General features: G+C 40.4%; 1 protein-coding gene across 1 annotated transcript in view; it reads right to left on the reverse strand.

Moving 5' to 3' along the window:
* Positions 1-2,762: 2,762 nt before the first annotated feature.
* cntn3b (contactin 3b) overlaps positions 2,763-14,371 on the reverse strand; it is a 70,111-nt gene continuing 58,502 nt past the window's right edge. The window contains exons 15-23 of the mRNA XM_064968900.1: positions 12,808-12,966; positions 12,563-12,712; positions 11,992-12,062; positions 11,372-11,606; positions 10,853-10,962; positions 7,964-8,150; positions 7,693-7,805; positions 7,064-7,229; positions 2,763-6,525 (exon numbers count right to left, since the gene is read on the reverse strand). Coding sequence (XP_064824972.1) covers positions 6,419-6,525; positions 7,064-7,229; positions 7,693-7,805; positions 7,964-8,150; positions 10,853-10,962; positions 11,372-11,606; positions 11,992-12,062; positions 12,563-12,712; positions 12,808-12,966 — 1,298 coding nt within the window. The 3' untranslated portion in view covers positions 2,763-6,418. The remainder of the gene's footprint in view (positions 6,526-7,063; positions 7,230-7,692; positions 7,806-7,963; positions 8,151-10,852; positions 10,963-11,371; positions 11,607-11,991; positions 12,063-12,562; positions 12,713-12,807; positions 12,967-14,371) is intronic.

Raw genomic sequence — 14,371 nt, forward strand, 5'->3', positions numbered from 1 at the left:
ATGTACGCTTACCACACTGCGCCTTGGTCTCAATCTAACAACGGACATGACACTTTTAAAAGGACTTTCCCAGCATTTTAGTCTTAGATAATGTAAGCAGATGTGATCTATGAGAAAATGTTAGCTAGATGCTGCTAAAAATGCTAGCTCGTTAGCTAAGTTCAGTTAGTCAGCTAGATGTGCCTGTATAACTAAAGTTGCCTGTATAACTACCAAATCAGGAAAAAATGTAGTTTTAGCAAGCCAAAACTACTTTATAGTCAGTTTCTCAGACAGCTCTCCAGTTCTTAGTTCGTTAGTTGTCAGTTCATCCATTGCACAATCATGTCTGTTGGCACCAAAATCAAAACAACCTTTGAAGTTCGAGCCCGCTCACAGCTCCATCGCTATTGGTCGATAGATCAATCAATCAATCAGAAAATAAATAAGCCAAATAATCAAACATGTGCCCTTACAAAGTACCAATCAGTATGATGAGAGATTCAATGTGTACTTCTGAAGGTACAACATTATGTATACCTTTTACATTTTCATACCCAGGGAACAGTCCTGTGTTGACATTAAATTAAGATAAAACAGAATAATTCTAAATAAATGGCTTATGCCATAAGCGAAAGCTAAAGTTAAAGCCGTGAACATGTCTGTGTGAAGAAATGAGAGGCTCACTTAACTTTACTGACAATGTTTACAAATAGAAGCAGTTGTTGGCATTCAGACTCTACGTTGGCCACTGTCTGACGAGCTTGGCATTTCTACTTAATTAGGAAAATGCACAGTGCCTACCTCTAATTACACAATATTGAGAGGAAGCACAGGCTGCCAATATTAATGACCTGATCCCAAGCCCAGTTCAAAATTGTCTGGAATCTCCCAAAGCCCTCGAAATGTCACAGGGAAAACAATGCACCAAATTCTAATTTTCACAATCAAGTGCAAGCATTTTTTGGAACTGTGGTTAAATGTTCCAACAGTATGTCAGAACAGCAATGATCAAATGCCTAAATACGTTTGCAGAATGTCAGATCATTTTCTAACCTTTGTACCTTGATTGCATATCTTAGACCAACTTTTAAGAAGCGTTAATTAAATACAATTGTCATCAATGAATACAAAATTCACTCAAAGTAAAGTGTTTTGTTCACAGAATATCAACACGTTGTTCTAATCAGGAGAGAAAATATTGCAAATATGTTCAATGTTTTTGTCAATCAGTAAATACCACTGCACAAAATTGCAAAATGGCTTTATCAGGTAGAACATAGGGAAAGATCTAGGCAATGTTTAAAAAAATATTTTTTACATTGCTTAGATGTAGAGGATGAAGTTGAATGACTTCTAAGTAACTTTGGTTACTCCTAAATCATCATCTCCCAAATGTTGACTTTCTATTACAGAGCATTGCTATGGCGTGGACTGAAGCCTTTAAAGTATATTCATATCAGTTGTGTTCCTCCACTTTACGTATTCACCTTTCCTCTATTTCTACTGTGTTTCTGCTTGCCGATGAAAGGTCTACTGATATCTAAGCAGACCAGCCTTTGTATTGAATATATGGAATTACATTGTGATGATACTGATGATACACACAATACGCTTATTTACATTTTCTTTTTGATCAGGAATTATATTTGATTTGATGTGTATAAAATTATCTGGTGACATTTGCATAAAAGCAGAGTAACTTCGCACAATTCTGCACCTTTGATAGTTGTATTCCGTCATAATTTAGTGACTGCTAAGAAAATATATTGATCTAATGGATAATTTTTTTTTTTAAAGACTAACTTTCTGTTTTGTCGGCTTAGACTGTATGTTTGTATTCATCTTTTTGCAGTGATCTTTTGATGAATGTATTTGCAATTATTTTGACAGTATCATTTAGTTTTGATGAATGTATTTATTTTTTAAGGACATGTTTTAATACATTAAATCGTTTTAAGGCCAAAGAGATTAAAACGTAATGTATATAGCTAGTTTGTACAGATTACATTCCACTTGCTTGTATCTCCACGCTATGTCCATTAGGTTAGGACAATCTAAAAATGAAGATGCATACAGTGTCTGGTGAATTGCATTAGTTCACATTTAAATTCAAAGTAATTAAGTGATTAAGCAATATATTGGGCGCGCACGTGTGTGTGTGTGTGTGTTGAGCTACAGTAGTTAATATGGGCAGAAATGAAAGCTATTGAACACTGTACTCACTCCCTGATGGTGAACAGTGATTACATGCAGAAGCACTACTTTGTTCTATAATTTGCTATGGCAAAAGTAATCCTATTTGGATCCCACTGACTAAAAAGCCTAGCTTATCATTGATGTGTGAATCCCTGGAGCACAGCTTCCCCAAGATTTATTGAACTTTGCGATCCCTGAATTAGATTACATGAGGGAACTGCCTTCGACCCAATTAGGCATTCATATGCGTTACCAGTGCATGTAAAAAAAAAAATACTGCATAATCCAGCACTTACATATCAGTAATTCTATCACCACTCTGAAATTTTGCCAAGATATCAAATTGATTTACAATGGCTATGTTAACAGCACTGAATGGGGCTGCTGAAGACGATCAAACCTCCAATGGGTGCCAAATAATAAATCCCTGCTGTTTTCATACTAAACGTCCCTTATGATGAATATTAAAAGGTCAAATGGTGCTGGAAAACCATTAACTGTCTAATGTGGAAGTGGAAAAGACCACGCTGTCACAGATGCAGTGCTTTAAATAAAGAAGGGGATCTTGAACGCAAACAACTTGCCGCAGTAAACATTTTAACAGTTTATTAAGTTACAATTTTAGAAAATTCAACACAAACTCACAAAACAATGATTCACATGCACAATTTTAGTATACAAGACAAAACAGTTAGTTTTCAATATGAAAACGCAGTTCTATAGGTCAGTTATCTCATGGAGATCATGGATTAAATATCAGTATTAAAATCAAGGGCCACAAGTTGTATAAAATATCAGTAGGTTGTCTTTGTAGGCCAGCTTTAAAAATATATATGCAAGCTATTTACATTAGACCAAGTACATTTGTCAGAACTAAAGTGAATATTTGAGTAACCATAATCAGTGTTTATCATATTAAGTTGAATCCTTTAAAATCAAACTCAGTTGACCTGATGGCTAACATAACGGTCTTAGATTGTATTTAGAATTAATTAACAAAGTACAAGGCCAGAAAAGGTACAGCATTTCCCCCTCTATTTTACAGTTAGCAAGGAACAAGTACTTAGAACTATAGCTACGTAGATTATAGGATAGTCTGGCCAAGTTTGATAAAGGACTCATTTGTAAATCCACATACTCTAGCACTGTGTGAGGGATGTGTACTGGTAAGTATACACTATTCTACTAACCAGCATACAGAAATAATGATCAGGTGATGGGTACAGGAATGAGGATAAGGTCTACGAGTTACACTATTTGTATTATACACTGTGTTACAAGGTTTTATCCTTGAAATTAACTGACATTGCACTGTACTTATTTTTATAGTAGTATTATTACACAGGCTTAATCCACAGACAGTTTGACACCTAAAAAGCCTATTGTTCATCATTTGGAGAAAAAGAAAAGGCTATCACTGCTATATCAATGCATATCTTCAGCGTAGGATGGACGTTTTTTTTTTCTTTCAAAAAAAGGGCTGAAGAGTCAAAAAGACAAAGGAAAATGACTAGCTCCCTTTATTAACCAACACATGACCTTTAAACCTGGAATCCGTAATGATGAAACTGCCATGTCCATTTGCGATATAACGACAACAAAGTTACTTCAAACAACGAACACCGTTTTCTCATTGCACCTCATTGCACGCACAATAGAACAGCAGAGTATGTGTTTCGATATTTTTTACTACGATGCTGGATGCTCCTCTCCTCCGTTTCAAAAACAAAACAATAACAAATGTGCCGGGGGCGAACAGGGGTGCTGTTTTCCCTTATGCGGATTTCAGCTTTAACGAGGAACAAAATGCTGTTCATTTTCATATGAAAGTCAGTAGGATCACTTATGAACGTGGAGCCGTTTGAATCCGTTAAAAGTTCTTAGTAGGGGGATGTTACCTAAAACACCAGTTTCTCATAGCAGCTCTTATAAAAAAACAAAAAAACATGTACTGTATATTACATTGTGTTCTTATGATTTTAACTTTGAGTGTGGAAGGACATCTCCAACATCTCCAACTGTACCCAACAAAAACATGCGCAACAGGAAGCCTCGGCATCAGTCAATCAAGCATCTGAATTGTGACAGCTGCAATAACGGGGCAGGAAAATCAATATCCTATTGACTGGGCTGCAGCAGTCTAATCAAAGAGCACAGGCCTTTATGAAACCACTGAAGGAGCAGATAGGCTGATTGTGTCCGCTGTTTGGGCTTTACGGGCCTCTAGGGACTGCACACCTGTTCTGGTGGCTGAGCAGGGACACAGTCACACAGTCACCTTGGATCAGTTCCTTGTGCTTTCATTCGACTTTGGGAAATGAGTGCAAACGCAGATGACGGGGACAGTCTCACAACAATGTAATCATAGCTCAGCCAGCCCTAATCAGTCACAAGTTCAGTGAAGGCACGGTTCTTTATAGCAGTAGTTGAGTGTTTACTGCAAGTCCAAACTTAACACCAGTGGCCCCAGAATGATGACTTAAGATGGAGGACCCATCAGACAACAACATGAACAGGAACCAGTTTCTCACTCAACATCAGGCTAATCGAAGTACTTTAGCAGTTACTGTGTCTAGTCTAGCAGCTCAGGATGTACTTCATTGTGTGCAGAGAGGGACATTATGACAGCAGCCAACCTTTTTCCTCTATTTCCAGTCAAAGCTCCTTTAACGTTACATCATTTATTTAGAGGCTTTAATAGCTGCTAAATTGTGCTGCAGATCCAATCATAGATGTATTATTCACAGGATCTCACCAGACCATAAACGTAGACCAAACTTCCACACTACATACAGTCGGATCCATCTCTACCTCTATAAAGTTTTCAACCCATTGTTATATCAGGTGTTCCAGTATATAATTAAAATTGGAATCATCAACCCATTTCCATTAGTGGGGTTTCACATTCACCCCACTCAGTTACTTCGTTTCTATCTGTCTGATAATTCCTTTCCAAAAACTGATCCAGAAAGAATGTATGTAAGTATGTCCCTCAATTTGTAATATGAAAGATATGCACGTGCAGTGAAGGCACTAATATGTCCTGTACTCAGACATGTATACTTTATATATATTTTGCAGACCGGTGATCTGAATTCGGGATAATCGGTAAGACTTATTTAGCATTTAGAGGTCATTTGAATGCAGAAAATTACAAGTGGCAACACCACATGATTCTATTCCTTCTGGGACCTTAACATTTCACCGAATTCATTGTGATTTGCATCCATTATTTAGAGGAGCTTGAGATACAGACCAAAATGCCAAGTCCCATCAGCTTGTTGTAGAGAAGGGGTCTAAAGCTCAATAGCCAACAGCTCTGTAAGATGCCTAATACTATTTCACTATGCAGAGATGAGTGGGCTAGAGGCACAAGTAATCGATTTAGTATCCAGCCCTGGTCCTGATGAGTTAAGAAATCTCAAAACACAAAACATACAGGGTAAGGTTCTAGCTGCAGTTACAAAAATCACTTGATGGAATATTTTTTGATTCGGTTCACCAAGTAAAACTGGTTTTATATGCTATAGTAGCCAATTTACAATAGGTCTGGGCATGTAGTCAGCTACATAACTTAGTTAGTGTATATTTTTTTTACTTTTTGAAGTTCTACTTCTTCAACTTCTTATAATAATACTCCAAAATGCCATCTACAGTTAGCTACGATATCAAAGGCCATCTGACCCATATAAACCAAATCACATCTCTCCATTGAGCAGCTAACCCTACAATTACAAATGTATGTGAACATACTGTACCTCCACCTGGTAAAAAACATTTTTTTAAACCTCAGATTACCTCTGAAAGACCAATAAATGAATGAAATAAAGACAATGAAACCTTTTTTTTCCGTCAACTACTTTGGTATCTACATGGATTTAAGGCATTAGTATTCTTCAAGGATCAGTATCAAACATATAGAATGTAGACATCACTACTCCCAAATTGAAGTATATTCCATTGGCAAAAACAAAATAACACTTCCAAAATGTTTTTACAGCATGACGGCACTTATGACATGAGAGGAAATACTGTAAAATATAATGCACACAAATTCACGTTCTCTATCGGCCCGTTATTGAAATCCTCAATGCATGGCCCTTTTAAAATTCCTGTTCTGTCCAGCACTGCCACAGTGAGTTTTCACCCGTCGCCCCTTCCGACTGAGGGTGAATGCAGGAGCAGCCTCCTGGAGGAGAGGGAGAGAGAGGAGGGTCGGTAGGACGGCTGTGACCAGACATCACCAGGAGGAGCTGAGGAGGATGAGAGCACTGACGAGGACTGCAGAGAGATGAGACGGCGACAGCAGACTAAGCCGAGACGCTCCCGAGCCCTGTGCGCCCATGCCTGAAACCATAAACCACCAGTTAGAGAGAAGCTCTTCAAGAACTTAAGATTCCACCCTTTTTTTTTTAAAGCAAAAAGCGGGGCATTTTCTGTCTCTATCTGCAAAATTGGCTGACAAGTCGTCATAAATCAAAGAGTAACTGTGAATTATATAGTGCTTCCATATCTCCATTATTAATGACTTTCAACAGGATAGGCCATTAAAGTATACAGAGATGATAAGGCTTATATCACATTAGAGCAGATCTCTTTAGAGAAAACTGAACCCTGTTTCAATTTTGCACAGCGGGAGGGGCATTCAACTATTTTAGACACAGCCGTGCTGTGCAGTCAACAAGGAATAATAACCCAATGGCAGAGATGGATTGCACCGTACATGCATTTTTAAAAAGGTTGCCTTTCTTGCACCCCAAAAAAAAGTATATTACACATGGTCGAAGAGGGGTGCAACGAGGCCAAAATAAATGTTCTGTTCGACTGGTTGAATCCTCGCCAAAACTTGATCAATGGACACAGGAAGAGGAGATGGCAAGCGTACTTAATTTGTGGATGTGGATGGGTTCGCTGCCCACACCTTCACCGCCCTCACTCAGGGCCTTGATCTGGATCAGGTAGTTGTCGTTGGAAGACAGCGTCAGCTCCAACCTGGTTTTGTTTGTCATGATGCTGTTTACCTCATTATCCCGGTGTCTTCTCAACAGCACCTAGAAACAGCAATGCAAAACCCCCCAAAATACAAAAATGTAGCAACACACAGTCACTTTGCAAAAACAGACAAGCTCAAAATGAAAGACTGGCTAAAATGAGCGGTGAGGAGTGGGGGAATTCAAACTAGGAGAGTGACTAGATTTTGCTGATTGGATGATAAGATGAATCCTGATGCTTTGTGACAGTACAGTGCGGCTGGCTGATTGAAGCTGTGGATGTTCTGTCCCTGTGGACAACCCTACCAATATGAGCCACTAATTATCAATATGGCTGAGTTGACCAGAGGCGATGGTATTGAATACACTTCTTTCATTACACCCCCGACCAACTACCTGCTCTTTGCTTCTTCCTTTTTTCAAATCAAACAACCCACGCAAAGCGCACTAATTGAAAGATTGCGTTTGAGATGGTTGTGTTGGATTTGACAAAATAATAGAGTTAGAGTGACATGAGACGTACAAGATATCCGATGACCTCTGCCTCCGTCTCCATGGCTATGACAGGATCCCAGTGCAGAGTGAGCAGAGAGCCAATCATGGTCCACTCTACATTCAGAGGAGGCTGGCCAGGTGCTGCGAGAGGGTAGTGATGAAGAAAGAGAGAAGAAAAGAGAGATGCTCATATACAGCAATGTGTGTATGCTTGGAAAAAACGAAAGAGTTTCAGTTCTGCTTACATTTTGAAGTTGAATGTAAAATAGACACAAAACCCACTGACGAGATTCACTCACGTGGCTTCTTGGTGGTGGCGTTTATGGGTGTAGACTGTGGCCCTGTCCCAGCAGTGTTAAAGGTACACAAAGCCAAGTAATACTGTGTGTTGGCTTTCAGTCCAGTCACGTTGACTGCTGAGTAGTTAGCAGAGATTCTCACTTTGCCTACTGTGTCAGGCTTGGTGTCATCTTCCCAATACACCACCTGTTTACCAATGGAAAGAAAACAAAAAGAGGTTGAGACATCAGACAGGAAAAATTCAAACCTAGCCTTGGGGACTTTTATTAACTCACACAAGTGATTAATTTCATCACATTATTAGAACTCACTCCTCCTCATCTAATCTGTAATGCCATTTAGTGTGCAGTAGGGGACTGGCTTCCCACTGAATAATACATTTTTCAATATCTAGGTCCTCAATTGCTGATACACCATCCTCTCTACCCTATGGCCATTCTACAAAGGCACCAATAGTAACCCTAAAAGTAGAATATGACAAAGTGCTTGTGTGACAAAGTATAGGGATATTCTGTCAATACTATGTTTTAGATCTCCTCTTTTTGGTAAAAGAAAATATATTCCCCTCACGGGGAATATGTTCCTTCAATTATTAAAATACAGTTTCTGTACTAAGAAATGAACACATCCAGCAACAGCATGGATGAATATTGTATTCTCGTTAACACGAGGCACAGTGCTTAATTAGTTCCCTTGAGGGTATTAACTTTCAATTAACGATGCAGGTGAAGAGATTTTTGATTAAGCAAATGAAATAATCCAATGCTAGTTTAGGGTCATATACAATATTCAAGTCTCTGGTATTAAGTGACAGAGTTAAGTCAATACATAATTAGAGAGAAAAAGTGAAGTCCACCTGCACTCCTATATTCCTGGTATTGCTATGAAACTAAATGAATCTATTAGATACTATTTTTCACCCTAAAACAATATACTGTTCTGGAGTTAAAAACTAGCTCCATACTGTAGATGATGGGCCTATTATTGTGCAAATCAGTTTAGACCTATCCTGCCTGTTTGGATACTAAAACAAACAACACTAATGCATCTGTCTATGATGTCTTTCAGAATCCTATGACCTCCACTGTACCCAATGGCTAAGGTTTAAGATGCATAACAACAGCTTTCCTCAGTAAAAGCGCCTCTCTCTCAAATCCTTTTTGGTGACATGATAACACTATTGTATCTACACAATATAGCCGTTGCCGTGGCAACCACGGGTTTTGTGCCAAGGGGCAGGGGTGAGAGGGATTGAAAGAGCACTGGGGAAAAAATGTGTCCTTAAATGGATGGATGATAGCTATCCTCATCAGGTTTCAGAAGCCTCTGGTGGGAGGTCTTCAGAGCAGCAGTGTATAAAGCGTAAATCATAGACCGCAGGAAGCTGAGACGCGATAGTCTGGTGTCCCAATGTGACACAGCGAGGCGGCTCTGAGAACACTATCCGAGCGAGACGCACAGCTGAACGGGCACCTCCCCACAATTCCCAACCAACGCGGCTTTGGTACGCATCCTCCCATTCATTTGAATGTGTTGACACTAGTTGGAGAAATTGCTTGAGTAGTCGAAAAGTATGAAAGCCAACGGTCCAATATTCTAGAAATCTGCTGTGTGTTTTGGACTATGATAAATCCTTAAGCAACACCCACTCTCTGAGGGTGTCTCAGGGGGAGTGGGATATACACAGAAAATAACATTTCCAGTTCACCAAACACTGTACAGATTACACACATACATTTGTGAAACTTGCCAAAATAAAGGAAACACCAACATAAAGTGGCTTAATAGTATGTTGGACCACCACGAGCCAGAACAGCTTCAATGCACCTTGGCATAGATTCTACAAGTGTCTGGAACTCTATTGGAGCAGTGTGACACCAGAAATTCCATAATTTGGTGTTTTGTCGATGGTGGTGGAAAACGCTGTCTTAGGCGGCGCTCCAGAATCTCAAATAAGCGTTCTATTTGGTTAACATCTGGTGACTGAGATGGCCATGCCCTATGGTTTACATCGTTTTCATGCGCATAAAACCATTCAGTGACTACTCGTGCCCTGTGGATGGGGGCATTGTCATGAGGCATAGCCATGGCCTGCCCAGCATTTTTGACCTTATGCATGATGTGATGTTAATTTCTTAATTAACTTAGGAACCACATCTGTGTGGAAGCACCTGCTGTCAATATTCTCTGTATCTCTAATTTACTCAAGTGTTTCCATTATTTTTGTAGTTACCTATAGGTACAGGTACAGGACTGAACATACTATACTATTTACAAGCTGTTGTCAACGTTATAGAAGTTCTCACGATATCTTATTCAGTGAAATGTTACATTTACACAGCACTCCAGGGAATATTTCAAGAATCGTTTTAAAATAGTTTAAATAAAGCTACTGATTTGCATATAAATATTAGAAATGGCATCAGAACGTGTCTGGCCGTGTCCGAAATCTGTCTTGCCCACTACTTACTACAACTACATAATGTGTACTATTCATACCATATACTATTCAGAACGTACTGTTTAGTCAAAACGGATGCAGTAAGCAACAAATACCAAGCTACTAGGCTCACCCATCCTGAGAATGCGTAATCTAATGCGCAATTGCATTGATTTACGCCATTTGTTCATTTGGTATAGCGCGTATCATCTTATCTCATTATCGGCAGATTATCAGTTTTTATCAAACACGTGAGTCTGGAGAGATGATTCTCTTCCTCAAAAGTGTTCAGCAAATTCTACCCGATGAAAAGCCTAAATGAGTAATAACCTTTAAAGAATACTTGAAATTTCACATACTATAAACCGTTATATTTTCGCATGCCTAAAATGCCTACTATTTAGAATGCAAGTATGGTTATTTATTGAGCAAATTGAGAGAATCCTACCTCATAACCCAGCACTCTTTCAGGGGTGGCAGGGAGGGCTTCCCAGATCACTTCAATTTGAGCTGCAGACACACTCCTGCCCCAAACCCTCTTAGGAGCCTCACTGGGGACTGCAGAAATAGAGAGCTGGTGAGCACCACTCACTCAACACCATCAAACACACTAATAGGAAGCAGAAGCAGGCAGAGAATAGACCTGTAGTTTCACTGGAGAGAGCTATATTGCTTGGGCTTGGTTTTTAATGGGATCTGTGACTGACATTAGGGAAGACTATCTTCACGGCAAATTCAATTAACACAGTACCTCACTGACAGCCCAGTGTAGTAAGTGTCAGCTAGGATTTCCTGTAATCTACCTCTGCAATAACAATAACTAATATCAAGTTGAAACTCCCAGCTTGAGAGGGGGAAAAGTGTCTGAACCAACTTATTTCATCATTACTATTCAAGGTCGTGCCTCCAGAATAGAAAAGATTAGGAGCTGTTTGAGCGTGGTTCCACTGGCTGCCATTGCCTTTACCTTCCTCTGCTGAAAACACTGTGGCTATGGAACTGAAAGGCCCCTCCCCGCGGTTGTTGTACGCCCCAACCTTCACATCGAACGGAGAGAAGGCCGGGATGGTGTCGTTGCGGAAGACGTATCGGGCGACCCCAGGCGTGGAGATGACCACTCGCGTCCAAGTGACGGCACCCAGTGGCCGGAAGGCGATGATGTAACCGAAGCCCTCTCCATTCTGCAGTTCCTCAGGCACGGGCTGGGAGCGAAACACAAAACTATAGTGATATTAAAACGCATACAGACAAAGACACAGACACCCCTGCCTTTGTCCTCAAGCACCCGCCAAAGAGGGCTTCAACACGAGCTGCAATGATTAGATGCAGCGTTTTCCCCCCTACACCACAACCCACAGATCCTTTTCTCCCTGCATTGGTACATCATTGTGGATGAAGTGGGCTTCAAAGAAACAATTTCTTTCCCGGAGTTGAATCACGTTGGGGGCTGGCACTCCGAGGCCAGACCCCAGAACGGAGGGGCTGGCTCTAGTGCAGGTCATGAAATTGCTCCATTCAATTCTGCACAATTAAGCAAAACCATTACCAGGCTATGGAGAGAGCAGTAAAACCTGACAGATGACTTACCTCCCAAGTTATCACTAATTCAGATTTTGTGCCACCTCCGCCTCCAACATCAGTGGGAGCTGTATCAGGCACTGTAAGGCAAAGCCCAAAGGAAAGCAATTAGAAGGCAGTTAACATAGCTGAACTACAGGTCTATAAGTCTAGCCCCACGACAGTTTTAAAATGCATCCAGAATATTTTTTTCATTTTACAAACCACAACTTCTCCCTTGATACGAGCGACCCAACATGTTTTGGAGTATATCCTCCTACTCGAATAGCAAGTCTCACAATGAATAAACAACTTCGTTTTTGACTTAGCTGTTAAGTTTAATAGTCAGAAAATGCCATTTTACTTGACAACTGTTCTGTGCATGGCTCTGCACAAAAGATTTGCGGACCACTCATGTGCATCCTGATGTGTATTTACCCAAAGTAAATGGTCCATCACATTTAATCTGTCACATCAGCAACTGGTTCAACCAGCATTTAAAGTCAGATGTCAGGGTTCTGTGTATATCACTTTGTTTGTGTGTGTGTGTGTGTGTGTGTCTACACATGTATTTTAGAGAGAGTAGAGGAGTGACACTCACTGGCATCCTCTGTCCTGGTCTTGGCTGAGGCTGGACTAGGCTCTCCCATGCCCACACTGTTGCGGGCCACCACCCGGAACTCATACTCCACCCAGGCATTTAGACCCACTACAGTGGCTGTCAACGTGTTGCCATTGATTTCCTCGGGAACTAGAAGTGGAAAGGAGAGCGTTCAACATTACCATCTACATAAGCATGGCTAAGGTGTGCTCTGTTCTGTACTGTATGCTAGGTGTATTAGCTACCTGTGTCTACAGCTTGCCAGCCCACAGTGAAGGGTGTCCTGGCCTGGATGATGTAGCCGGTGATAGGGCTGCCATTGTCCCTACCAGGTTTCCAGGAGAGCTGGGCTGTGCTATCTGTGATCTCCTCCACCGCTACAGTGTCCGGGGGCCCGGGGGGACCTGACTCAATCAGACAATTAGCAAAGTGAGCCTCCACACCAGGCTCACAACACCACCACCACCCTTCCCATTCCCAACTCATTAAGCTCTTGCCTTTACTGCTGACCCTGTTACATATCAAGGCCATTACACTCCATCCAATTAAGGGCTGTGTCCTTGGTCCGGCTTCACAGGGGCCTTTAATTCAGACGTGTGATATGTGAGGCTGAGAAGTGATTATGAACACAGGATCACTAACACCGAACAGGGACATGGGAGGGGTACATTTGTGAAGAGAGAAAGAGCGAGAGAAAGAGTTAGAGATTGAGAAAGAGACAGTGAGTGAGACAGAGACAGTGAGTTAGAGAGAGACAGTGAGTGAGATAGAGATGCAGCAAGATTGAGAAGTACAGCAAATATGTGACCCACTTCAGGAAGCTAGACATTTGTCGCACGTCACTACTTCACAGGAGAGGCATTTGAACATATACTAGCGTTCAAAAGTTTTGGGTCACTTAGAAATGTCCTTGTTTTTAAAGAAAATGTTTAAAAAATTGTCCATTAAAATAACATCAAATTGATCAGAAATACAGTGTAGACATTGTTAATGTTGTAAATGACTATTGTAGCTTGAAACGGCTGATTTTTAATGAAATATCTACATAGGCGTACAGAGGCCCACTATCAGCAACCATCACTCCTGTGTTCCAACGGCACCTTGTGTTAACTAATACAAGTTTATCATTTTGAAAGGTTAAATGATCATATGAAAACCCTTTTGCAATTATGTTTTCCTGTTTTCCAGTTTAAAGAAGCAATAAAACTGGCCTTCTTTAGACTTGTTGAGTATCTGGAGCATCAGCATTTGTGGATTCAATTACAGGCTCGAAATGGCCAGAAACATAGAACTTTCTTCTGAAACTCGTCAGTCTATTTACATCCTTAACAATGTCTACACTGTATTTATGATCAATTTGATGTTATTTTAATGGACAAAAAATATATATTTTGAGAACAAGGACATTTCTCTCTGTGACCCCAAACATTTGAATGGTAGTGTATATTTTTATCAAAGTGCGCTTTTTGGCAGAAATGCCTTCTGTTACATGTGAACTTTATTGTGACTCAATAACAAACTTGTGTTCCATCTGTAAATATGAATACAACTGCTAAATTACGAGCCTAGTTGGATTAGCCAAGGAAAAAGTGAGAACTGTCCCGCTAGCCATGATTATCTGAGATAATGGAAGGGCTGGACATGCCGGGAGATGAGTTTGGATTGGTCTGCCATGTAGCATGCCTCTGTCTATAACGTGAGCTGCTCAGTACATGTTGATAGTCCTTTCTCTCACAGTGTTTTTTAAAGATATTATGTTAGCCATCGAGAATTACAAAAGTTTTGCTACTTTTCTCAACAACATTGATG

Source organism: Oncorhynchus masou, chromosome 6 (genome assembly GCF_036934945.1).
Source record: "Oncorhynchus masou masou isolate Uvic2021 chromosome 6, UVic_Omas_1.1, whole genome shotgun sequence".
Classification (NCBI taxonomy): domain Eukaryota; kingdom Metazoa; phylum Chordata; class Actinopteri; order Salmoniformes; family Salmonidae; genus Oncorhynchus; species Oncorhynchus masou.